General features: G+C 45.9%; 7 protein-coding genes and 1 non-coding gene across 8 annotated transcripts; 4 read left to right on the top strand and 4 right to left on the bottom strand.

Annotated features, from left to right (window-relative positions):
- Positions 1 to 70: 70 nt before the first annotated feature.
- On the bottom strand, positions 71 to 1,432 carry ATNIH1004_007462 (uncharacterized protein; the record flags this gene model as incomplete). Its single annotated transcript, XM_033572085.1, has 1 exon — positions 71 to 1,432. One exon carries the CDS (start codon positions 1,430 to 1,432, stop codon positions 71 to 73), a length of 1,362 nt encoding a protein of 453 aa, XP_033425400.1.
- Positions 1,433 to 3,522: 2,090 nt separating this feature from the next.
- ATNIH1004_007461 (Rieske [2Fe-2S] domain protein) lies at positions 3,523 to 4,881 on the top strand (the record flags this gene model as incomplete). Its single annotated transcript, XM_033572084.1, has 1 exon — positions 3,523 to 4,881. The coding sequence occupies one exon, from the start codon at positions 3,523 to 3,525 to the stop codon at positions 4,879 to 4,881; it is 1,359 nt and encodes a 452-aa protein (XP_033425399.1).
- Positions 4,882 to 5,717: 836 nt separating this feature from the next.
- ATNIH1004_007460 lies at positions 5,718 to 5,817 on the bottom strand. Its single transcript has one exon. It is a non-coding gene; the product is annotated as a tRNA-Phe (tRNA).
- A 1,089-nt stretch (positions 5,818 to 6,906) lies between these two features.
- ATNIH1004_007459 (uncharacterized protein) lies at positions 6,907 to 8,369 on the bottom strand (the record flags this gene model as incomplete). The annotated part of the gene is made up of 5 exons (XM_033572083.1): positions 6,907 to 7,192; positions 7,285 to 7,576; positions 7,848 to 7,983; positions 8,062 to 8,225; positions 8,312 to 8,369. The coding sequence occupies 5 exons, from the start codon at positions 8,367 to 8,369 to the stop codon at positions 6,907 to 6,909; spliced, it is 936 nt and encodes a 311-aa protein (XP_033425398.1).
- A 2,330-nt stretch (positions 8,370 to 10,699) lies between these two features.
- On the top strand, positions 10,700 to 11,402 carry ATNIH1004_007458 (uncharacterized protein; the record flags this gene model as incomplete). The annotated part of the gene is made up of 3 exons (XM_033572082.1): positions 10,700 to 11,012; positions 11,074 to 11,333; positions 11,400 to 11,402. The coding sequence occupies 3 exons, from the start codon at positions 10,700 to 10,702 to the stop codon at positions 11,400 to 11,402; spliced, it is 576 nt and encodes a 191-aa protein (XP_033425397.1).
- Positions 11,403 to 12,108: 706 nt separating this feature from the next.
- On the bottom strand, positions 12,109 to 13,101 carry ATNIH1004_007457 (uncharacterized protein; the record flags this gene model as incomplete). Its single annotated transcript, XM_033572081.1, has 1 exon — positions 12,109 to 13,101. The coding sequence occupies one exon, from the start codon at positions 13,099 to 13,101 to the stop codon at positions 12,109 to 12,111; it is 993 nt and encodes a 330-aa protein (XP_033425396.1).
- A 6,465-nt stretch (positions 13,102 to 19,566) lies between these two features.
- ATNIH1004_007456 (uncharacterized protein) lies at positions 19,567 to 22,071 on the top strand (the record flags this gene model as incomplete). Its single annotated transcript, XM_033572080.1, has 4 exons — positions 19,567 to 19,916; positions 19,975 to 20,113; positions 20,169 to 20,591; positions 20,644 to 22,071. The coding sequence occupies 4 exons, from the start codon at positions 19,567 to 19,569 to the stop codon at positions 22,069 to 22,071; spliced, it is 2,340 nt and encodes a 779-aa protein (XP_033425395.1).
- A 2,534-nt stretch (positions 22,072 to 24,605) lies between these two features.
- On the top strand, positions 24,606 to 25,214 carry ATNIH1004_007455 (uncharacterized protein; the record flags this gene model as incomplete). The annotated part of the gene is made up of 3 exons (XM_033572079.1): positions 24,606 to 24,697; positions 24,752 to 24,857; positions 24,912 to 25,214. The coding sequence occupies 3 exons, from the start codon at positions 24,606 to 24,608 to the stop codon at positions 25,212 to 25,214; spliced, it is 501 nt and encodes a 166-aa protein (XP_033425394.1).
- Positions 25,215 to 25,553: the final 339 nt, after the last annotated feature.

Here is a 25,553-nt window from a genome sequence, read left to right as displayed (position 1 = left end):
TCTCTCCACGTCCTAATTCCGAAGTATCCAACATCTCTGTCCATTCCACCATGAATACCATCCTCGGTGTTTAAGCCTTGAAAGGCTTAGACTTTCCAGTGGAAGTGGGGAGGCCAGTCTTGGTGGCCCGATAAGGAGTAGGAGTAGGAGTAGGAGTAGGAGTGGACGAGCTTTCAGAGCCGGCACGTCTAGCTGAACCCCCAGCAAAATTTCCTTGCATGTTGCCGGAAGAGTAGCGGCTTTTGGAAGAAATCAAGTTGTTGGAAGATATACGATTGCTAGAAGGTTTACGGTTGCTGGTAGATATGCGATTGCTGGAAGATATACGGTTGCTGGAGGACATGCCCTGGTTAGTGGTTGAGCCCGAGATACCGAGGATCCTACTAATGACTCCCGACAGTGTTGGCAATGAACCACCGGGTTGTCCAGGGTTGGAGAAAGGAGAGCGCGACGAGCCACCCCCATTATCAAGTCCCGGTGATACACCTCCGGGTTGTCTATCGCCAGAGCCGGAGAGACCGCCCGTTCCAGTAAGTCCCATCGGCAAGAGGGAGGGCGTGGGGGTGGCCCCCGATGGGCGTGACTGACTGTTGGATCCTCCAATGCTTGGGGTTGCAAGGGGGAGGCTTGGACCGCCAGAAGTCATAGAGGACAAGCCTTCGATTTCTCCGGTTTCTCCAGAGTTTCTAGAGCCTGAGAGGACTGGGCTACCGGAAACCGTAGGGGATGTTATGCTTCCAGATGCTGCAGATTCTCCAAAGCCTGGGAGGATTGGACTACCAGAAGCCATAGGAGATGTCATACCTCCAGATACGGCAGATTCTCCAGAGACCGTGTCTGGAAGGCCAGAGAGTCCCTGATTCTTCTCCGAAGCTGAAGGGGGCATAGCTTCGGATTCTGCAGGTACTACAGATTCTTCGGATTTTCCAGAGACTGGGAGATTTTGGCTACTGAAAGTCATAGAGGATGGCATACTTCCAGATTCTGCAGAGTCCCTAGATTCCCCAGAGCTTCGGAGGGTTTGGCGGCTAGAAGTCATAGAGGTTGGCGTACTTCCGGATTCTGCAGATTCCTCGGATTCCCCAGAGCTTGGGAGGTTTTGGCTGCTGGAAGTCATAGAGGACAACAAACTTCCAGATTCCCTGGTTTCCTTGGCGCTTTCGGGGCCTGGGGCTTTTTGGCTGTCGGAAGTCAAAGAAGACAATAAACCTCCATTTTCTCCTATTTCCTTAGAGCTTCCAGAGACTGGGAGATTTTGACTGCCAGTATTCATAGAGGGTGGCAAGCCTCCGGGCTCTGCAGATTCTCCAAACTCTCCAAAGTTTCCTAAGCTCATAACGTTGGAGAGTCCCTGACTCTCGTCCAGAGTGGGAGCGGGCAACGCAAGGGCACAGCCCATGAAGCCCAACATAACAATGTTGGCGCCCTTCATCTTGAATGATTGACTGATGGAATGATAGTTTATAAAGAAAGACGATGATATAAGGTCACACGTATGCTTGAATTAATGGGTGTAGATTGAATACCAGATTCAATTCCCCACGCAACGCGGTATATTGCGGATCACCAAAGAGGGGCGTTGAGCTGGCTTTATAGACTCGGATGTACTAGGGGAACGCCATTCAACTGTACTGGATTGCCTAGACTTTCCTGTACACGAAACAAGGCAAGTTCCTTATACCCAAGTGACATACGGTTTCAATGAACTCCCGCTGGGCCAACAAGCGACTAAGGCCCCTAAGTTCAATCTCGGAAAGTCTGATAAGGCTAAAAAAGGGCCCATCGGCGAGGTTCACAAAATCTACTCGTATATCCTGTGTTTCTAGATGGACATTTGGTTGGTCCGATAACAAAGGATAGGCGGGTTTCAACCTCGAACGTGACAGCAGGAAGAGGAAAGCCACGCACTCGGGCGGTAGAATTCAATCTACCAGTTTCTCTACACCTCTATGGTTAGTCACTACATCTTATTCTTGAGACATACTACTAGGAGTACGGTCAACTCACTCTCTTTGCTTCTTTGTTCTTCCATGTTATTGTTGGAATGCCAAAAATATCCGAAACTCTGTTGACCCAGATAAACCGTATCCATCCTGGCAACCTAGATCTTTGAGAATCATGGTACGGTTCCCCGAGATTAGCCTCGTGAACTGGATTATTGTCTCAATTCGACGCAAGAATGTCTCGTTGCTGACTTCGCCGTTGTTTCAGGTTCAGTGCGCAATCTTAAAAGTTCTAGAACTAAATGTACTCCTGTCACAACAAGGCAATGATTCTAAAGTCAAACTGACTACAGCGGTCGAGAATAGCAGCAGAAGTATTCTTACACATGGCTGACGGCCATGGGTCTGCCACGAATTCATAATATTCTCTCAAAATGAAAGGAGGTATTTCACCCACTCGCGAGTTTCGTCGTCGGCTAGTTCCAGGGCTTTTCGATGTCACTTACATATTCGGGTAACCTGGCATTTCGACTGTAGTCCATTGTTCGGAACCTTGGCGCCGGCCAACAGTCTGCCGACGGAATTCGTATTGTATGTTAAGGCCATAATCTCCAGTGCTTTGCCGGAGCTGAGGACAAGTGGGTGATGAGCCAAAGACATTTACGGACACAACTCCAGACTTGATCGCCGATGGTCCAGTGGGTCTACGTCTTGATCAAAAACTACGCAGAAGACTCTGTCTTTCTTGGCGATGACGGTCCTATTCAGGCGGATGAGGATAAACAATATGAGTAGGGTGCGTTGAACAGCAGTCCCAGAGGAGAGCTACTCGACACTAAGGCAGTGGCTGATTCACCTGCATGCTGCTCTTTAGAAGCTGCAATAGCTTTAGCCTTGCAGATCACATGCTCCGTGAGCTCCACCGCATGGTCTAACAGACACAGTATGATCTCTTAGCTTTCAGTATTGGCTTCCCCTAAGCCAGTTGCTGTCAATGGATCACTTGGATCGTACCCTTTAGTCTGTTCTCAAATAATATATGCCGCCTTGCCCGCGATTACCTGGAATTGTTCCACGGTGGTTTCGGACTTGGCGACATGGTGAGAGGCTGGCATCTTGGCAAGGTGACTTGTATCTGCCAGATGCTCAAATGAAAGCAAGCTAGAAAATATAGCAGGCAAGAATTATTCCGTGTCTAAAACGTACTGTTAGGTCTTGCTTTCCTTCGTAGCCTGTTGTAGATGATCAATGTTCTTCTGGTCTAACGCTTGGGCGACTGATACCATTGTTCAGCTCGATAGTCTGATCCCATGCGAAAACAGGCTAAACGGCATAATATCTGCACATGCTTGAGAGTATTAAGAGGCGTGATGGAAGAGAAGGAAAATCGCAAGATCGAAACGACGAAAGGCACGTGGACATCCAAAAGGAGACTAGTCCCTGCAATGTGACGATATCACGTGATATAAAATTTAGTCACCAAACGGACTTCGAAACAGGCTCATCGACTCTTTCTTCGTCCACTTTTTTGGCGCCTGCTCACGCCATCGCCACCCACTCGTGGCTCTGTATTATAACAATGGTGTCATTCAGTCTCGGACCACTCTCCGTTTTCACGCAGTCGCGTTATGTCATTCATCTCTCAGATGGCAAGCGCCTGGTATTGTTCCGCTTGCCGTCAATCGAGCCATCGAGTGGGAAAAGTAAAGGTGCAAATGAAACAGATGACGGATGGCTGTATTACGCCATGGAGGCCGAATGCCCACATGCAGGTGGCCCTATGCAGGATAGCCAGGTTGACATCGAGGATTCGGCTTACATCGTGTCATGCCCATGGCATGCATATGACTTCAACGTAGAGACGGGCGAGTCGAGTGTTGGGATCACGGCCTGCACATTTCCGATTAATGTTCATGGCGAGTGTGTAGCCCTGCACTATCCTGGGGACAGTGTGACCGCCACCAAAATCGAGCCCGTGAGCGAGAAGATGCGACTGAAGAACGAACGGAGAACAAGGTCTACTCCCAAGACCCAGGAACCTCCGCCACCGGAAACGGCTCAGTATTTAGATGAAAATGCCACTCTGTGCGACTGGTGCGCACATATTTTGAATACCTCCAATCCGGAGCACAAAATCGAACTGACAGCTCATCTGTTCGCTACATTTACCGAAAGGGAGAATTCTTCATCTCCCATGCCTCTTGGACGGGGTACCGTGGCTGCTCCGGCGCAACCGCCCCGTGACGGCCTGACGTCCGTCAGGCCTTGGGAGATGCGCAAGACTGGAAAAGGCGGTACTTTGAAGAGTAGGATTTCCATGCTACATGCCCTAGCCAATATTGAACAATGGGCAATCGATCTCGCTATCGATATATGCATCCGATTTGCTACTTTTCATACGGAGCCAGCGTCGCAGGGCTGCTCACGGGAGTTGCCCCGAACCTTTTTCCATGACTGGCTAAAGGTAGCCAACGATGAAGCCAAGCACTTCTCTCTACTTCGGGCTCGTCTCGAAGAATTGGGCTCTTATTTTGGCGCTCTTCCCGTACATCATGGCCTCTGGGATTCCGCGACTGCCACAGCCCATGACCTTCGTGCGCGGATTAGTATCATTGCCCTCGTGCATGAGGCCCGCGGTCTTGATGTGAATCCCATGACCATTGACAAGTTCCGCAAAGCCGGTGATAAAGAGAGCGTGCAGTCGTTGGAGGTCATCCACAACGACGAAATTACTCATGTAACCACTGGTCATCGATGGCTCACATGGATTTGCCGACAAGAAGAGACAGATCCCATCCAAGTTTTCCGATCGAATGTGCAGAAGCATTTCCGAGGTGCTCTCCGAGGGCCTTTTAACACGGAAGCCAGGGCGCAGGCAGGGATGAATCAACAGTACTACGAAAATTTGGTCGGTCTGAATGATGTTGAAGTAGCCTAAGTGTTCTAACATTTTCGCCGTGACACCTGTCAGGCTATGATTAACGCCTATTTTAGTCCGGGTGGCATGGCTCATTCAACTTGAAATATTCCTTGACTGATGAACACTGAGCTCGAAAGGTTTTTCTACCATCGAACTCTCCGCAGCAATTAGTGTCCGGTATTCTCATAGGGCCGCTGTCGTCCGAATTTTCCGGACAGCCAGGTCCACGGAGGCTATGGGAGATACAAGATGGATATGCCTCCCGTCTACTCGGTGGCGTCTCCCAAATTCGAGACACCGTTGACGTTCTTGCACGGTCTGAGAAAGCAGCCCGTAAAAAAAAAAAAAAATGGACAGACATCTCGTGTTCGTTGCAGAGGATTGATAATACTACTTGCATGGGGCATCCATCCTGGGTAAGGACGGCTAGCTATCCTTGTGATGATGGCCTGCAACTACGCGCTGCAATGCTTAGACGGACATCGAGGAAGCAAATCTGGTATTGTCGTTTTCTTGAGGTACGACTGATTTCTTTATATACCCACCAATGTTAGACCTGTCTTATAGCGTCATCTTTGTCTTTTCCTATGTTGTACATATCATAATAACAGTTAGTGCAGTATAGCAACAGAACTGCACCTTGCAGCCTGCCATATTATATCTAGATAAAGCAATGAAACTGACTGAAATGTACCATCAAGCGGATATTTGGAATAACAAGAACAATGCCTGATAGTTAGTTCTTGAGCAAACAAACGTCAAAGACCGCCACACCCACCCACCAACAGTTTGACAGCAGTTCATGCTAGAAGAATAAAATGGCAGTTCATGTTGGTAAAAAGGAAGAAAAGTAATGGGCTGAACCGGGATTGAACCGGTGACCTCACGATTGCCAGACTCTGGCTGATTGAAGTGAACTTCAGTCGTGCGCTCTCCCAACTGAGCTATCAACCCAAATACGGATGACAGTCGGCATTTATATGCAGCTAAGTTTCGTAAACAACAGTCGGGATGCCGACATTCCAAATACGGTATTCCGGGATCCTGGGAATCATGTCAATTCTGCCATATAGGGTTGGAGTGTGGAATCAACAAGATACCACGCCGATTGGTGGTTTGGATCAAGTATCCAAATCGGAATAGGTAGGAGGTAGTATGCCATTCTCTATCTAGATCAATGCCATGAGGTCCAAGCATGAAGTAATCCAATTGGCGATGGTGCCTTTACATCAACTTACCAAAGGCAGCTTCAGCGTATTGGCTTGCGACCTGCTCGTTGACACACTTATGGAGCCTGATACTGCATCCGTGTCGCTATGGACGCGGATACGCCTGTTTGTTTTTTTTGGGATGGCAAGCATTTACAGCTTGCCTGCTTCTGGTGCTACAATGGGGTGGTGCCCAATATCCGTTCTTCAGAAACACCCTCGTGCGGAACATAGAGTTACTGGCACTGGACATTGACACTTCGAAGCTCATAGCACATATTTCGTAACTAAACAAGCGCTCTTATTCTCCTTAACAATCTCGCTATCGGACCTGTTCAAAAATTCTTGGTCGCATAGAGAAGCAACTGCAATACATATGAGGCATGAAAGAGACAGAATTATGCCTAGAGTGTAAAGAAGTCTCCCAATTTTCATGCACAAGCACCGATTGCTGGTGGTGTATTCATAGTTGATACTATATAACACGTTCGCCATTTAGCCTAATCAACCGAAAGAGATAGCCCTGAGGACTGGAGAAAGAAACTCTCAAACAACTGAATTGCATACGAGACATCAGTACTCCCGCATGTCTCTCGGATGCTATGCATGCTTAACTGTGCATTGCCTAGATCGACCGTCCGAATTCCCAAGAGGGCGGACAGTGCTGGTCCAATAGTGCCCCCACAGCTAGAATCATTGCGCACAACGAAAAGTTGGAGCGGAACTGAACTCTGTGATGTTCCGTTTCCCCGGGAAACTTCATGCAACATCGCTATACCTGGGAAATTTGTTGCGTATCGCGCATTCGCGTTGAGTTTGATCACAACACCTCCGTTTATCCGGGACTGATTGTCTTACTCATGCTTGCCGCTGTAATTCGGGTGCACGGCGTGTGCCATCTGCTGAGAGCAGAAAGGATATTGATAAGGATTGCTCGTAAGCTGTGTGCCAGTTTCCAGCTCCTCAGGAGCCAGACTAGTGGGAATGATTGATAAACGACGGAGTGTGAGGGCAGGATATTGAATTCCGCCCCTTGGGCCGTCTGATTTCCTACTTCCTCATTGTCGAAAAGAGAGACTAAACGGATAGAGCTCTCCTTGTCCAATGCTTGCTCTCCGGAACTAGAGCAGATCAGCCCTTCCACTGCAGTATACGACATGACCAGATTGTCAAGTCGAGAACCATAGATAAATTCGTCATTAATTCAATGCACGCTTTTTGCGTGTCGTACAGAAGGAGCTCAAAGTCGACTATATCATCAGGATCCACCTGAAGGCTCTTCGCTATCAGCTGGATGAGATAGGGTTGTTGTCGCTTAGTGATACTCTTGAATGGATTGAATAGGTTCCTATCGCTATTTCCTTTGCCGTCCAACGTACTGATCTGCTGCTCATTTAATTCAGCTACTACCAATCCGGTGATAAGTAACAACTGAGTCTCGTTATTGAAAGAGAAGGTTTCAGCCATTGGATCCCTATGTATGGCGAGTGTTGGAATACGCAGGACTATAAAATAGCTTCATTGTCAGTCTTATGCGGAAAAAACGACTAGCAAGGGTATTCGCTGTACCTGGTTTGCCAATATGAACCTACATTTGCGAGATACGAAGGTTCGAACCATTGCTCAACCTGCGATGCCCAGATCACGATCGAACCCTATATGAGCATGGAAAATCAGGCCGGGGTATACTAATCCTGAAGAGTCGAATGTTGAACCTGGGTTTTAAAGAGGTGTCTCTTTTCAAGCATGGGCTTGTCCAGAGACAGGAACACTTACACGTGTGCCATAAGGCAAAGCCATCAGGCTCCACACCCACCTGGAGGTATCCTGCGTCCTGCTTTAGGCTGACAGGCTTCACCCTCACGCAGGGGAAATCGGTATGTGCGGCGATAATAGAAAATGGGTTCCCTGGCTTATGGCAGCAAATAGATTAGCGCTTTCTGGGAGGCGCACTGAGGTGGTCTTGATACGGAAGATCCAATTAAGTTACCTTCCACTTCTTCCCGACAGCAAACGCGACGATCGTAGAACCATTGCGCGTGAGAAAATATTTGCCTCCAGTTTTACAAATCGTGGACCAAAATTCATTCTCTCTGAGCTCCAGAAAACCTGCAGCGGTGAAGAGTTCGCGTGTCGTAGCAAACACATGAAATGCTACAAATTGTTGTTGTTAGCCCTAACTGTTCTGGGAAGATGGATATGCTACGGTTATGTCTGGAACGTTATATAGGGACACGTACGAGAGGGGAAACTGTTGATATACTTTAGAAGCTCCTGGACTTCTTTAGTGCTAGCCATTTGTGGTTTGTGTACCTTGAGCCTTAAACTGATTCTAAAAACACAGGTTCACAAAGTACTTGCTAGGGCTAAGAGATGACCTGACCCAGTTTTATAACTTCATTTTACGGCGAACAACCCGCACTACTTTGGTTTTGTTTGAAACACAGTGGGGTTATAGACATGAGACCAGGGAGTATACAACGTATTACTGGCAAATTCCACCAATAGCGTATTGAATCCCATAGTGTGATGAAAGCGATCATGGTTGCATTTCCAGTAACGGGGCACAATTACAGTTTACGCGCACACCATACTGTTCTGGCTAGAGATTGGACAAGACAAATAACGTATGTGGTTACTCTAAAACATGTTACGTGTGAATTAGTTGGGAGATATCGCGCTAGGATCTGGGGCGACATGCTCGAAGGGTCTGGGCTTAAGGCTGACCAGTAATTTAGTATTATCACCTAATTGTCTTATGCGGTACATGCCCGCGAGACAATTAGATTGGTTAGCTCAAGCCTATGAGTAAGTTGGTGCTTGGGTGTAGCTGACTTCGCGCTACTCCGTAGTGACTCGGCCTGAAGGCTAACTAGTAATCGAAGGCGTTAACTGGTCCAATCCGCTCTTTCATTTTGCTTGAACACCTAGAACAGTCCTGCATCTTGCATCTACGTTTAGAGGGGTAAGGATTATCGATCCCGTTACATAGGAAATACATCAGGACAATGTACCCCAAGCGGGATTTTCTGCCTCCCTCTATCTCTGAACTAAAATAAGTACAGCACTTTTGTTACGTGGATAGATAACCAATATTCTGGATTCTTGGCAATACACATATTCTTTTACCTAATACGCGGAAAGTAGTTATGCTTTTATTTCATACATCCTTCCCTTTCTTTAGTTGACATGTGAGCTGTAGGCTTAGATATAATTATAATCAGCTTATTCACGATGAGAGTCTTAGCATTGGTGGCTGGAATAAGTTTATAAGTATATCGATGTAGTTTCCTCTCGAGTCGGCTGAAGGATTTATCCTGACACTCTCTTTATAGACGGCCAAAACGTACTAAATGAATGTCGACGGTAAGCATACGGCGTTCGATAACCCAGGGGGTAACTTTACTGATTTTGTGTCACTTCCTATTCCACTCTGCTCATGTTATGATCATTCGCTCAGGGGAAGGAATGTGTGGCAGAAGAACACTATGCCAGCTAGACGCCGGTAGCCTACTAGAGACCTGGAGAATAGCAATATCAACTGTACTGCACAGCCAACGCGCTCATCAACATGCGCAGGGAGCTATTCTATTGGCTACAGGCCAATCTTTAGCCTAAATAGGAAATAGATGTCATCTGTGGCAACACCGGGAATCACAGTATCTTAACCAACTGAGTCTCTTGCATTCCTATCTGGGTGCTCTATCTCTCTTACTAATGGATTATTATGGACTGACCACAATGCTTGGCATTACTTTTAGGTTTGGTTATTATTGATAATATAGATAATCATTACCGGTTCTTGGCATTACATATCTATTACTGCAATTTTGGGTTTTGAACCTCCAAGTTTCCAAATTTAGTCTAAATGTGATAAAAATTCGGTAGTTCGTAGATAACTATAAGATTTAAAAGTTAATTAAATTTTAAAAAAAGATCTTTAAAACTGGCTAAGTTTAATGGAGTTGAATAATAGTACGATAAAATCAATGGGGTATGTAAAAGTATGGACAAGTAACCCATCTATTCCACACTGATCCATACTAAAATATGGATTGACAGGCTTAGCAATACCCGTATGGAAAGCCAGCTTAGGTGGGTTGCGTGTGGATCTAGCAGTCGAGAGCGTTGGCTCCGTTACTTCGGGCTAGAGGCCCGAGAGCGCAGCAGGTCATGTCTGCCCCAAGCGGATACACCCAACCTTCCAAACAGTGACTGTATGCTGTGCGAGATAATCAAACTAGTCCACATCGTAGCTCGAACAGTTGCACCTGGGTATCTGCCTTCGTGTCCGCCCCTTCGCCTTAATTTGTTGGGGGTCGTATGCAGGTACTAATTAGAGTCAATAGAGGCTCCGTAGCGACATGGCTATTTTCTTGGAGCACTAAACTACTCCGAAAATTTGAATCTGTTAATCCCGCAAGCGACGAGACAAGAGCAACTGATGGGTCTCCCAGACGCTAAAAGATGCTACTTCGGAAGAGTCGAAGAAAAAGGAGGGTCCGTTCCTCTCAGCCTAGGTAGACTCCATTCTAGAGAAGGGAAGACCCTATATCATTCCTCCCTGGACATTGCATCTGAATTAATCAATGGTAACCAAAGCAATTGATTGACTTTCCACTGTCATTATGCGGTCAATCAGGCTGATGCTTGTTCCAGGGCTGCTGTTCGCAGCCTTGGTAAACCTCGTGGAGGCTGATCGAATACCACTTTCTAAATTGTTTCGTTATACTGTCGAACCTAACATTGCTGGTAGTTGCAGTGAGTATGGAGAGGATACCCTGAATGCCATTGCCGATGATGCCTATGCGTTAGCTACACATGGGTCTCAAGCCATGAGCGACTTCCAAAACACCGACGCGGCCACGCATGATGCGGTAAAGCGATTGGTGGATACCATGTTTTTTAGACCATCCGATGATGAGTTCGAAACCGTGAGAAGTAAGTCAAATCGGGTTCCAGAATCTTATCAGCTGTGAGTCTCTGAGCTAATAAGTAATAGCGAGAGTTGATGGTGTGAGGTCTTGGATGGAGACAGGCGGCAATGTCAACAATGGACAGAACAAAAAAACTTATCTCTTCTGTGGCGACTCGTGGGCAATTCGCAAGGACATGAAAAGCCAAATGAAGGATAAAGACGGAAACAATATAGTCTTTAAATCGAGTGGCAAACCTATCCGTATCAAGGACAGCAAAACAATGAACAAAGCCCGCGAAGACCTTGCCAAAAAGATAGGTACCAAGGAAAGTAGGCTCTTTCCGGTACGAATCTCACTATTCCAAAACTAAATATAGCTTCTAACCTTGGTGTTTCACCCAGTATTGGAGTGATGCTATGAACGCTTATGTTTTTAAGAAGAAATATTCTGACGATCCAACAAAAGGTGGATGCGAAGCGAAAAATGCTTATAGTTACACCTTGATCCAAGGCTCTATAAGTCTGATCGTGCTCTGTCCTAAGTCGTTTACTAGAGTTCGGATTTATAAGAAGAGCGTTTCCGCATTCTTAAGCCATCACTTCGATATGTTTAGCCAGGTCCCCCCAAAATATACTTACTACCGAGATTAAAGATGTTGTTTCAGCAGGTCGCACTCTATATTATGAACTGTTTTATTTATACTGCGGTCCCGACTTACACCCATCTGGCGGAGAGGAATACATATTTCGCAGGATGACAGGAAACGCTGAACGTAGTGATGGGACCTATTTCAAGAAGTCACAGGCAATGTTAAACCCAGAGAACTATGCTCTACAGGTGTTAGTATTATTTCATTCCGCATTTCTAATTTCCCTTGCTAAATCTTTTTACCAGGGTTGCCTATAATTGTACTCTATCCGTTACAACCGGGTCGAAAAACTACCCTGTAGAGTTCTATACTGGTTTTGCCACCTATATAGAGTAAATAGATATCCCAGAAGAACAACCATATTACTTATAAGCCAAAGCATCTCATTTTATCAAAACTGGGAGAACAAATATGGAAAATAGAATATGGATATAAACTCAGATGCAGGATCTAGTATGCTAATGCATTTTTATAGCCAATCTTTATCCCAAACATATCGGAACTTTTGATGAAAAGCCATATCCTCCGGACAAAGAAATCGGAACCATTTTTGATAATACACAGACATGTCTTCAATCGGTCTGTTCGACCACAGTCCAAATTCAATCATCCGCCATTCTTCCCATAGTAAAAATCCATAATAAGAATAAGCCTCGAACCGCATATATTTGCCAGGGCCCCCTTCAGGGTTTAAGACCATGCTGTCCCAAAACTGTAGGCCAAGCGGCGCCCTTTCCAGGTCAAGACATTCTTCCTTCCCCGTTAAGTCTGGGCCAAAATCTCGAACTGGACGCGCCCGATATTGATTGATTGGGCGGTTTAGTATCTGTAGCCTATCTGGATATTCGTAGTCGTCGCTGTCGGTTTCCGAGGGAGGTCTAAGAATACATAATGTGGCGCCACCACCATTGCTTTCATCGTCGTCACCGTCCTTATTCTTATCATCATCGTCTCCTTCTTTATATTCATCGGAGAAGAAATAGACATCCTCTTCGGATTCACTGGACGAGGAAAGTGGCCCAAACCACCAATTCCTTCGAGACCGAAGATCTAGTTCTTCGTCGGGCTGTTCATCCCGTCGGTGATTGGCGTCTAGACTGAAGTCTTGACTGGGCTCCTGAATTCGCTCCTGACTGCGCTGTTCGCTTGACTCCTCTTCTGGTTCCTCTTCTGGCTCTCCTCCAGAACCAACGATTTGAAGTTTTATTTGGTTCCTTAGCTGCTCTGCTCCCGGATCGGTTACGGCAATTAATGCTGTATCGGAGACCGTAGTTGGTTCACGAGGATTTTTATCAGGCTCCTGTCCCTGGGTAATTGCCTCCCAGGAGGGCGGAGGTCGACAGTCCCAGCAAAATTCTCTATCCTTAGGAAAAGGAGGTAATTTGAATATCTTCGAACGTATTAAGAGCCTTTCAGATTTTGGTACCGAGTCAAAATTTGTTAGGTAATTAAGTGCCATCATTGTTTGCATCGTGCGGCAAAGAGAAGAAAAATCATAAAACTGATTTCCGTCCTCCACAGAGTTTCTGACCTGGGGTGGCCATCTTAACGACCCATTGTGTAATTTTTCACGGAGCTGATTAAGAAAATAAGTCGCCAAAATCCCAGAAGGCCACGTTGCTCCTCTGTCCATGTTGGTATTTCAAATCCCTCGGGGTACTGTTGGTTACCTAGGCTGCTTTGCAAGCATTTTTGCATACAAAGTTCAACGTACAGGTGAGCGTGCACATGGACATGTGAGCTAGCCTAGCAATCCATCTTATTTCTGATGAGGTTCCGAATACGTCGGGTAGCAGCGGGACCTCAGACCAATCGAACTTATAAAGCTCATCTTCAGGGGTACGGCATAGGAACGTGCCTTTGTGCAGTGACAGAACAGCTTGCATAAGAGCCCGGGTAGGTGACGGAACTTTGGTGTTTAAAATAGAATTGCCGATCATACAGGCATGGCCATTAAACACCGACGATAGGTATGAGGATGTGTGGATAAGGCTCCATAGTGAACTAAAGTCAGTGGATTGTTGCAAGATCAGGACAAGGAGTTCAGTGGGAAGCTTTGAGAGTTGATCATGGGCCGTGTCTGACATGACGTTGTTGATCACTGCAGGATTTGATAGACTAGATGCGGAAAGACGTGCCAGGCTTTTAAGCAAGCCCCTTCAGGATTGGCAAAGCTTGTATGTATTTGACGGCACAAAAATCTAGGGATGCTGAATATGAGGCTGAACACTAACTGGCTTCACTCTTTCCGGCTTGACTTTTCGCGTATCCTGTGAGGCCTGATCGGTGTGGCAGCTCAATAGCGGTCAAGGCTCAGTTTTCCACTGCCAAATTACCAGGAGATAGTGGCCACGTGAATTCTGCCCATGTGTGACTCACAACTGTGAAATGCAGAGGAAAGGCGGGCAACCCCGAAAACATAACCAGGTCAACAGCCGAAGTGAAACCCGGATGGGCTAACAAAGTTCGGGTGGAAAACGTTTAATGATCCGGCGTAATTACAGCCACTAGAGTTATTTCCACAATTTTTCGGCGTTCAAGGGCCCTGGCAGCCCCACAGTTTGATCGACGAGTCTCCGGAAGTCCCACCACCCGGAGAGGTAATTGTACGGAGTACACTGGTTCTGGCCCCCTTTAGTCTCTTGTGCTGTTCCCAGCCATCCCCACAGGACGTGCATGTAGATGTATGCGTTTGTAACGTGGTGCCACAGACCCTTACCCACTCAGGATCAGCGTCGAGGTGGGGGTCAACAGTGGATGTTCTCTGGTAAGCGCTAAGGACGCTGCGGCAAGAAAAAAATCACCGCCATTTCAAATCAACTGCCTTGCTCCAAAGTGATATTCTAACTCTCCTCGGTTTATTTCCAATGCCAATGGTCTGTTCTCTTTACCCGAGTCCGATTACCTGGTATACACAGAATGGCATTGTATAGCACAACCCGAACGAGGAAGTATACGTGATATTACAGTGGATTAGTGTGCATTCCTAGCTTGCTAAATTGGCCCCGGGGGTAAGGCTTTGAATGAGTTGACCCAGATAACTTGACAAGGAATCATGGTAAAAATCCAGCACGAAGCGATGTCGGAGTATAGACTCTAGCTATGATATGTAGCTTGTCCAGTATACTGATGGGTATTTACATATAAATTAGTTCAAAGAGTGCACATATCCCTGCCTACCTCGGTAGGGATGCATATAATTAGATTAAGTTGCGGTTCCTGCACTGATCCCGCACATACAATAGGAAAATGTATGTTGATTTTGAATCTATACAGCTGGGCATTGATATATTCCTGGCCATGTTCTGAAATAATATCTCTTTATACAAATTAATATTTTGCACATCGCGTAGCGACCCGTACTAGTTTAGTCACATGTGAGCGAACGCTAGGGCCTTCTAGTAAATATTTATTGGAACAGTAGTCTTTCGGAGTCGGGCTAGCCACAAATTCAATAGTCGGAATCAATCATTTCGGATAACGATTTGCTTCGGCAGGGTACAGAAAGCTTGCTTAGGGTATGCCTCGGCCAGTATGGTGCTTGGTTTGTCCCTTAAAGATTAAAGTAATAGATTTTCAGCACTGGGAGGCTGGCAGTCAAAATTAACCCCGAGACCAAAATCGAAAGAGCAAGAGTACACTAGAAACCACCTAGGCAGATAGAGTGTGGTACCATAAAGCGTTTTTTTAGTTCGAAATAACAATTCTTTAACTGGGATATACAAATATTTTTCGCCGCTAACAAGCTTTGAATTGAATGTAACACTGTGGGCCGAAGCTACCTATGAAAGCCCAGTATTTTTCGAGACAATTCTTTCCCCTGTCCAGAGCCTCGCTTCTCCAAATATTATGCTTGACTGTAGATAACTAAAGCTTGGCATAGCTTCATCGAGCCTCCCCTCGCAGCACTAGCTGGCTTTAGTGCTCTATAGAGCCTCCAATTTGTCTGAAATTCCCAGACTAAACAAGCAATGTTACATTCAGTCCTCGGTTATAAGTAGATTTCACTTCCGATTCCGTTCTCCGGTTATCGATTCATTTGGCTACGGCTCGAAAGTCCGAACAATGCAAGTCCACTCCGTATGAATGGAAAACGGAAGAAGAGAATTTTGTACATTAAATACCCCTCATGGGGTTCATCTTGGACCCCGAAAAGTATGACATGAAAATCTATAAGAATAAGGGAAAGCCAACGTATTCAAGCTTGATTATTCAAAATACTCCTTCTACTTTCTTGTCAACTACTTTTCCGTTGTTTCTCCCTCTTTACAACGCTAAAAGCAAATTTACAAAATGTTGGCTATTACTCTGTTCCTTCCTCTTGCTCAAGTAGCCATGGTGATGGCAGCACCAGCCTCTAATGCCAACACCAATGTTGCTCGTGGTGATAGTGGCTGTTATGCTTAGTGGGTGTCGCTTCTATATATTACCAAGTTTTTCACTGACATCTCCATAGCGCAAACCCAGACTGTGGCATTAATGGCACCTTCTGCCAGTGCGCCAATGGTAAGGTTTCTATTTAGCAATAATTCACTTACTCGAATTGATCAAATGTGACTTACATGTACTACAGGAAACTTTTATTTTTTAACCAGGACACCGGCAACTGCAACCCCCATGGGCCTACGTGACCAACTCTGTGTCTGCGCTTCCTGGATCCCACTGCTAGACGCAGAATCTTGAGTGGGATAACGGAAGGATTCCTAGATGATAAAAATGGTGATTTCAACGAGTCAAGTCAACTGCGGATAGGGAATAGCCCTGGTACATATATTACAATTCATAGCTTAGAAAAGGCCTCGGTATTTTGATGAATGAAATCTCATGCATAGAAAATGTAGAAGAACACTAATCCATGAATAACGGTAGAAATCAGGATATTTCGAATGTTGCTGTCTGCGCATTTGGTCCAGCCTTGTGGTTGGGTTGATACATTCGGGATACATACAGAGGCGCGAGCTAAGCATCGAAATGATCCACCCAGAGGCCCTAGTGTACCCAATAGTACCCTCCAGGGACGCTCTTGTTAGGGACCTACCATATTCATGTTCGCGAGGCACAATTCTCTTCAATTCAGGGGCTCAGGCGAGCCTATCTAGATGGGTGACTAATGAATGAGAGGAAAATGGTAGAACTCCGAAAGAGTAGGTCAAGGAAACACTCTTAGACAGTTCAGAAGTTGTGGGCCCCGAGCCCACAAGTTCCTGGTAGGAGGGAAGGCAACATTCCCTTACGCAACTGCGTCCCGTGGTCTGTGAGAAGGTTGTTGATTGTCTATTACCTCTTCGAACGAGGACTTAAGATAATAGCTATCCATACAAATGTCACGTGCCAATCCCCCGAATTCCTCCACTACAGTAGTCCGGTAATCCTCCGCTAGTTGGCGCACCTGGTCAGTAGACTGGCCGACACGGTATGGGATTATATGGCCACCGGGAGTATGGACCTGTAGGGCCTGTACTAACAGCTATTCTTAATCAACTGGGTAACCTAAAAGACGCTATATAGCCTCCGACGGCCCAACATAGCGGGCCTTAAGATACTGGTTGACCTCACTGTTCAGGTCAATGTGAAGAGTTGTACGGTCCGGACCCTTATAAATATATTTAGTAATATATTTAATAACCTTAACACCACGACAGATCTTAACATTAATATGGGCTTTGAACCGCTTTAAAAAATATAGATTGTAAGGGACCACCCATATATCATCAATTTCAATTAAACGGCCCCGTAACTCTTTAATGAACCGGCCTGAACCCAGACAACGGCGACGGTACTGGGGATATCCGTTTTCTTGCGGGAGTGTCTCCATTATACGGCCCTTTGGGAACCGCTTGGTACAGTATAAATTACCCGAGTCAGGATGCTTATCACAACAGGGGGCAGGGGTTGTAGATTATATGTGTCTTTACGAATTCGTATAGTTCCGAGTTATTAGCAGGGTTAGGGAGCTCTGCACACAGTGCCTGAAAAGGAGGTAGTAGGGGATGCTGGGCGCGAAGCTGGTGGAGCAACCAAAGCGTTGTGTTGGCTAAGTCGAGCAACTGGTAAAAATGTTAGAAAGGTTTGTAAAGGCTGCGTAGATAACTTACACGGCAAGTAGAGCATGTTGCGAACTGTTGAGAAGCTTGCGCCCCTGAAGGAGCAACGCGTGAAAAGTCAAGGACCTCACGGATTGTATTACAGCAAGAACAATATTGGTATCCATCAGGAACAGGTTCAATGACAGGCCGCTTGCGTCTAGGCATGGACGTAAGCGCAGGCTATATGTAGAGCAGAATATAAACAATAACCAATTCCATGTTTACCAGCCAGAATAACGCGACATAGAACCACGGATCGACCGAAAGACGGCCTGGCCCGTAAGGCCGTAGAATGGCGAAACGTAGACTCTGTACTGGCCGTAAATCTGATTCCACCCGTAAACGCGTGACTGCGGTGGATCTATTATGATTCTGTTATAATATAGTAGAATATTATTTTCTCTTATCTTTACCACTACTTTACTGCTCGTTAGTTAGAGCGGTACAGAAAGTGGTAGGTAAAGGGACTTCGCTAGAAAATTAGTTTTTAAACTTTTGCCCTGGCTTGCCGTACGCGGCACCCCCTGAGCCCACTTTCGAGGCCCCTTCTCCGCCAATTGATACGACAAGGAACCATTGGCCTGATACACCTCCTGTTGGGACGACTGGCCTTATGCCAACACATTAGGTGTTTTTTCTCCGCAGGCTGTCAACTCCCATGATCTTATGAAGGCAGCAGCGTTCTTGTCAATACTTCAGTTTGCCCAATTTGATCAGGCTCAGGCCAGCCTGTTGTCGAGTATCAACATTGGAATTTAAAACTAGCGACCATTACGCCGCTGCGAAATCCACTGGCAGACAGCGCAAGATTACCCAAATGGCTAGAACAGGCAAAAAAGCGCCCCTAGCCAGGCCTGGCCGGACAACCTTTTTTTCTGAGCATATGGTTGCATTCTATCTCATTTTAGCCACGCCCTTAGTCCCTACTGTTGCCCTTATAGACTTTGGCTCCGGATATAATACGGAGTCTTATATCTCATTATTGAGACACATTACTAGTTGTGGCTGAGGTCTATGAATAGGCTTGAATATGTAGCTGCTGTTCAAGACCTGAGACTTTTCAGCGGCCCGGCCCATTAGAATCCACAATTCATCTCACACACTCACCCCAGCCGCGCGATCTCAAGGGCAGGCACGGCAGGCCTACGCCTTGTGGCGCAGGCTGCAAGCCATTGACTGTCCCCCAGCCTGGCGTGAAGGGCTACAGGATCATGTGTAGAAAGGATACCATATCACAGAACGTCCGAATCCTGTTTCTTACGGGAAATATGTTTGCTGCTCATCCAATGTCGCTGCAGGAGTGGTAAAAGCAACGTCTTTTGCCCTGGACTTCCGAGTCTCGTCAAATTTTTTTTTTTTTTTTTTTTTTTTTTCTCTTTTTCCGTTGCCATCAAATTTTTGACATCTCGAAAGGTTCGATGGCGCCTTTTAATTTTGGATATTAGTGCGCAGTTATAATGCTTCAATCGAACTTTCCTTCTTGGGTCGAGAGTGCATTAGCGATACGCCAAAGACTGACTGCAACCAACTACACCAAAATTCGAAGCCCAATAGATTCCTGCGCCTCAGCCAGAATCTAAATATAGAGATGGTCGTTCTCCAGGCGCCCTAGAATCGCCACATTGGAATGCGTGAAACACAGCCTTGGATGTGTGGGCGGTTAATGGCAGAGAGAGAAAGTATTTAAAATATACCAGATAGAGCCTCAGAACTTATCTTCCATAGGGAATCTAACAGACTTTCCCAGTAGTCCTAGACGTCTCTACACAAACACCGGCCTAGGAGGATCGGGAGGTCCAAAAAAATTGTTCGCTCACATTTAACGCACAACACAAACCAGGATGCCGCCACAAAGCGGCTCAAGAAAGCTCAGTCCACAACAACAGCGCGCCCTCCTGCACAGGTACAATATATCGATCGACGGCCCAATCCGCCCGCGCGACTGGCCAGAAAGATATGCCTCCATTTTCGGAACAGTAAGGGATATGGAGAATGTTCGCTATGAGAAATATTATCAGAGAGGCCTTGGAAACGACAACGCGAAACTACTACATGTCACACAAATGTGCAGCCGAGTTGAAAAGCTTGTCAAACAAGCATACTCTCTTCGGGTGGCCCAGGATAACGAGGGAACCTGGCGGTTAAAAACGGAGCATTTGATCCTTGAGCGCTTTGAAACAGATGTCGACTGGTGGGTGAAGCGTGGTCGAGTTGAATTTTAGGAAACATGGGCTAATGGTTGGAGAAAGTCATGTTTGTAACCAACGCAGATGGATTTCGGACTTCCAGGCAGTTCCATACTGCTCACGTGCGGCAGAAAGGTTGAAAGCTATACGAGATAAAAGAAGCCTCTGTCACTGTGAAGAGATCGTGAGAGCAAGGTTGCTGGTAGGTATTCCCTGGAGTTACGCTACTGGCCATTGATTTAATACCTGTCGTATAGGCCCAGTCATCCTCAGAGCACGCCTTTATTACTAAAGGGAGCTGCACCCTTGTTGATGAGTCAATGCCAGAAATTCAAAAAAGAATCCTGGCTCATCACAAACCAGATCGAGTCCTCGGGCTAGGAAGAACTCATGATTTAGAACGGCTGGTTGCTGCCAATCCTAGTATCGTGACTACAGTGATTAAGGATGACATGGACACGTGCTTTCCATTCCTGGTCCTTGAGGCAAAGTCAGAGAAAAATACTGTCGGGTTCGAGTCAATTGAAAGGCAAACAGCATTTCCAATTCGCGCTATGATTGGCCTTCAGAGGAGCTTGGAAACTGCCGGCACCGTCCCATTAGACCCATTAGTGTGGTTTCTGGCGAATCGCGGAGATGAATGGAGAGTCTATGGCTGTGTTCCTGACCGGTCTCATATAGTAAGTTCCTATATCCCAAAACTTTTGGAACAAGCTGATCGCAATCCCGCAGCGAGTCATTGATCTATGGCACGGGTGTATTCTTCGGCACGATTCAGCACTGCAACTCCTCCTGATTATAGACCTGTTATGTGACTGGGCAAGGGATATTTTTACCGAGCAGGTTATGTGCAGTATACGACAACAGACAAGCCAAGACTACGCAACACTCCCGTCTCAAAGCAGTCTTGAAGAGCTGGCCCTTCGGCAGCCTGGTCCCTCCAATAATTCACGGGGATTTCGGCTCCCATCTGCTGGTACGAGCAGCCCTTGGCCTGTGCAGGACGATCGCAGGGGTCCAGGGGTATTTGTTAGAACCGAGCTGAACGATATGATTATGGACGAGGTGCCGAATATTACTCAGGAGGTTGAGCAAATTGAAGAGACTCCTAGCCCGACAACGTCCTCATCAGATACATCTGAAGATTCGGAGGACCTGGACATACTACCGGACACATGGCCTGAGTGCATGGCTGTAAAGTCTGACAAAGATATCGAACGTCAATTTCGCTCTGTATCTCTTCCCGAGTCAACCTACCGGTTAGGTCGGCTGCTCAAGGTTCTTGGCAGAGAGGCTGATCTAGTTCAAACAGCTCTGAAGCTTTTGGACCTGTTTAATCTGAACAATCCGTTCATCGTTGAACCAGAATTCGTGGATAGAATTAGCGCTGCTTGGGGTGGGCGTGTGCAAAATAAACGCCCTCGCAACATGGGTCACCTCTACGCTTGTCTGCACTGGCGAACAAGGTTTGATTACGATGATTGGATATTAACGAAGGAGCTGTCTTGTATCACAGCTTCAGTAGCCGCCATTGCAGCCTTAGCCACAATTGGCAAGATTCCAACTACTAACTTATTTCCTGAGGGAGGGCCTAAACCTACTAACCGAGCACGCCGTCTTATTCATCCACTTCGTTACCTCCCTTTGCCGGAGCTCGTGCAAGCAGCATCCAGGAGCCAGTTTCTTCACCTGGAAGTATCTGATGGGATTGCAAAAGCTAGGGGTTGGGTTGAAGATTCTGGGAAAGCATTATTTTCCGAACATTTCTGGAAATGCCTAAGTATCACAGAGGCTTTCACGGTGTGCTCTGGATATGTGTTCTCGAATATAAGACGGCTCCCCCGCTCTCCCATGTCTCGGGACGAGGTTGAAATTCCCGTCCCGCTTCAGATATCAGAGATAGCCAAAGAACGCCAGGTTGCTCTTCTCAGGAGATCCCGTGGTGCAGAGGCTATTGAGCCGGCTTATTGCGTATTTGTCTTTAATAGCCTTCATGCTTATATCCCTTTCACGATCGGTAGCGCTATTCTTTCATACGTACATGAGGAGTGGAGCTGCTTTTCTGGGCATAATGAACCACTTACGGAGCTCGATAGAACGAAGTTGGCCTGGTTGGCGAGTGTCATAATTAACTTGGACACTTGGCCAGAAGAATCCTAAGAATCGTCGGGAATGTATTTAGGGGATGTCAAGACCTTACAGCCTCAGCACGAGAACCGTGCAAGGAGGAGAGTCGACACGTTCGGGGAGATCCCATCTCTGGGAATCTCAACATCCCGAAAACGAACGTTGTCTTTGGATATGATATAATATATTCTTGACTTATTACTATATAATCTGGATCAATCCCAAACGAACAGGGCGTTGTGTTGGGCCGCCAGTTGAGGGTAGAGATTAATCAAGGCTCGGCGATATCAGAAAATATTACTCCAACACGACTTGTGCAACATTCGTTTGATTCAGAGATTCTAAGTTTTCTGCCCTACAGTATTCGGCATAATTTCAAAGCAATAAAATAAGTTTTCGTATGTTCACCATAATCTATGCCTTCCCTCGAATCATGAAGTTCTTAGATTTACCATGTCGACATATATAGTGCGGAAAGATAAAACGGTGTATAATAAGTCAATTAAGAAGTTCAAATTTCAGAGTCATTCATGGGGCCGTTTTCTGACTCGACACTCCTATCTTTCTTATCTGGGCCATGCCATCGGCTGGCACTATGATGCTACCGCTTAGTGAGCTACTACTTGTTTGCCACGACGAGCTACGAAGAGATTCGAACATAGGAACATCAGGCCTGGTGAAACCGCTCCAAATCACACAGCTTCAAATCTCCGCACCTACCGCCCAGCCAACGAGTGCAGCAAGCCCACGTTCCGGGACGGGCATAAAAAGGCACATGTGGTGACAGTTTGGATTCCACAGTTGACAATTGGAACGTTCGTGCTGCGTTATTAGATTAGCTGGGGAATTGCATGGTCGTAAGTTGCAAAACATACATTGTGGATATTAATTTGGCATCACACACGAGCACGATACGCATGCCGACCGTGCCAGCAAGTATCCATACAATCTCCCTTGTCGGAGGCAGTTGTGAATGGCATCGGGGTTAGCCTTGAAAACTTTTCCAGTGAGATCATTCGAGGCGCGGGCAATACAGTCCACCACAGACTTTCTCCCTTTCTCCATGCCGTCGGCGCCGCGGATGATAGATTTTAGGGCTTTTACAAATCACCTTGTAATTAAGGGCAAGCAGCGTTCGTGCCACACGCTGTCCAACTAGATTGAAAATTTTATCTTTTCTAATAAGCTTAACATAGTCTGCTGCTACTTAAACTCTTTTCCACATAATAGTAAGCCAAGCGCGTGCAAGCCCTGTGATATATTATGCTACCAGGTCTCTAGCAATAACCTTAGCCCCCAGTTAGGATTTCGACTGACCAGCCGCGCAGAGAGTTTAAGTATTTGTTCGAGCTGCGTCTTATTAAGGTTATAGCCGAACCCGCAACTTTTTAGCAACGAGCGGATTTTATTGTCTGGATTTATTGCTGATAACCCACTGCTAATTGTGGTTTGTCTCACGTCTGAGACTGTGCTGTAATACACTGTCTCTTTAGGGGGATACTAGCAGGAGTCACGTATTGTGAAGCACCAGTTATACTTGATAACAGGCTTTAAACTTGGGCCTGTGGCTTAACAACAAATTAGCACCCAGAAGCCCTAATAGAGAGATAGGAAGAGAGTCAGTCTTTAAATAGCAACGAGTCTGTAGCTCTAACTAGGCTGGTTTCCATACACTAATACGTGTGTTACTAATATTATAATACAGCTTTTATAGAAAAACTACCCTGTTTAAATATTAATACCACTCGCACCCACCCGGCATAACTTACTTATTTTTATAAACTAAAAGTAATATAGTAACATGCACTGTCCCTGGAGAACGCAGTTGCGTCCTAATCTTTAATTATTTCCGAATCTTCGCTGCTACTGGGCAGAAAATTAATATAAGTTTATTTATTAACATATTTTAGTTATAAGCTCGTATAAATTAGATTTGATAGGTCAAAGAAGTATATGCAGAAAAAACTTATCTTAGAAAATAAAGGATCCTCGAAAAATACCTGCATCGCCCACTAAGCAAAGTGGATTAGATATAATATCCTCCACTAGAGATAATAACAGTCATGCTTATTTATATCAGCTACTGATTAGGTCAGGGATAAAAACGTGTACATGTATTAAAACAACTACCCCACCAGTGGTACAAGTTATTAGTTAAGCACTATAACAGCTTACTTGGTACTTTGGGGTTTTTACGTACGATATGCAACTGTTTCTAACTTTGCTTCGCTGTTCCAGCTAGACACATTTCACGCAAGGTCTAACTATCAGGGAGTGGTTGACTGTATGCATCTGAATTTTCCTGGGTAAATTGCCATTCCCCATTCTAAGCCTGACTGGGTGTAATATGATAATATCATCCTACCACACTACTGTATGGCTGCCTTCCTGCCTTCCTGACTCCACAGAGAATTCTACGTTAGTCTCAGCCTGTGGTAATCACGTACGATGCTCCTAACCGGCCTACACCATGTTGCTTTGCTGTGGAGACAACTTACCAGTTACAGCAGGGATAACAATTCGATTAGGGTGCAGCAATCAGTATATGACCAAGGTTGCAGCAAAACATGCAGAATCTCCCATCCAAAAGTACTGAAGTCGAAGCTACGCAGGTGCTCGCTGAGTTTGGTAATAACACGTTTCCCAAACACTTCCATCGGTATCTCTATAGGTACTGACAAGCAGAAGATAGGAAGGTGCTGATAAAAGCCAGTGCTTCCTTCTCGAGTCTCCCCGAGCACCTCAAGAACATTCGGCCAGCCACAGCTGCTGAAGTGGCCAACACCAGTAACTTCTGGACGCTGCCGAGCAGCGATGAAGTGAGACACCATCTCGTCTAAGTCTATGAAGATATAAACTTCAATTTTGTAAAGCCACTCCATCTGGGGCTTTTTTTTGAGGCCTCCATGTCTCTTCAGAAAAATGAAATACCTACTACGAGCCTTTTGTCTCAATCCGTCCGACAAAAACTAGACAGTGACGCCAGAAAACGGATCCATGATGATATTGATAAAGATGGCGGGCCTGACGAGCTTGCTATTGCGAAGGAAATTTTCCCCGCAGTCAAATCTCGTTTTAAAGGCAAGCTGGCAGAAAATACTATCAATATTACTGCTGCAGTTAAAGTGCTAGACATTGTGGCGTATATCATTGCCAACAAGAATAAGTTTAAGTAAATAAATGTGCAATTACAATGTTTTTCATTTTTTGGGATGCGCTGTCGGCATTAACAAGATGTTTTAAAGAGAGCCATTACATTGATTGAAGCTGTAGCAATTACTTTCAAATAAAATTCCTTAAATGTGTCAATACTTTCTGCCAATATGTTTTTGAGGTCACCGGCTCACAACAAAAAACTTCAAACTAAGCCATAGTTTATCCCCACAGGAAGTTGCATTTGCTATGGCTTCTAATTTAAGAAGGGGTTGGTTTCTATGGGCACAAGGCCGTTATAAAATCTGGTGGGGGAACCGAATGAGTGCAGAGAAGGATACAATGCTCTAACCATGACCAGT

Source organism: Aspergillus tanneri (assembly GCF_003426965.1).
Source record: "Aspergillus tanneri strain NIH1004 chromosome Unknown AapTan_7_pilon_pilon_pilon, whole genome shotgun sequence".
In the NCBI taxonomy this organism is placed as follows: Eukaryota; Fungi; Ascomycota; class Eurotiomycetes; order Eurotiales; family Aspergillaceae; genus Aspergillus; species Aspergillus tanneri.
Note: the sequence above shows the minus strand (reverse complement) of the source record. Positions and strands in the feature narration are given on the sequence as shown.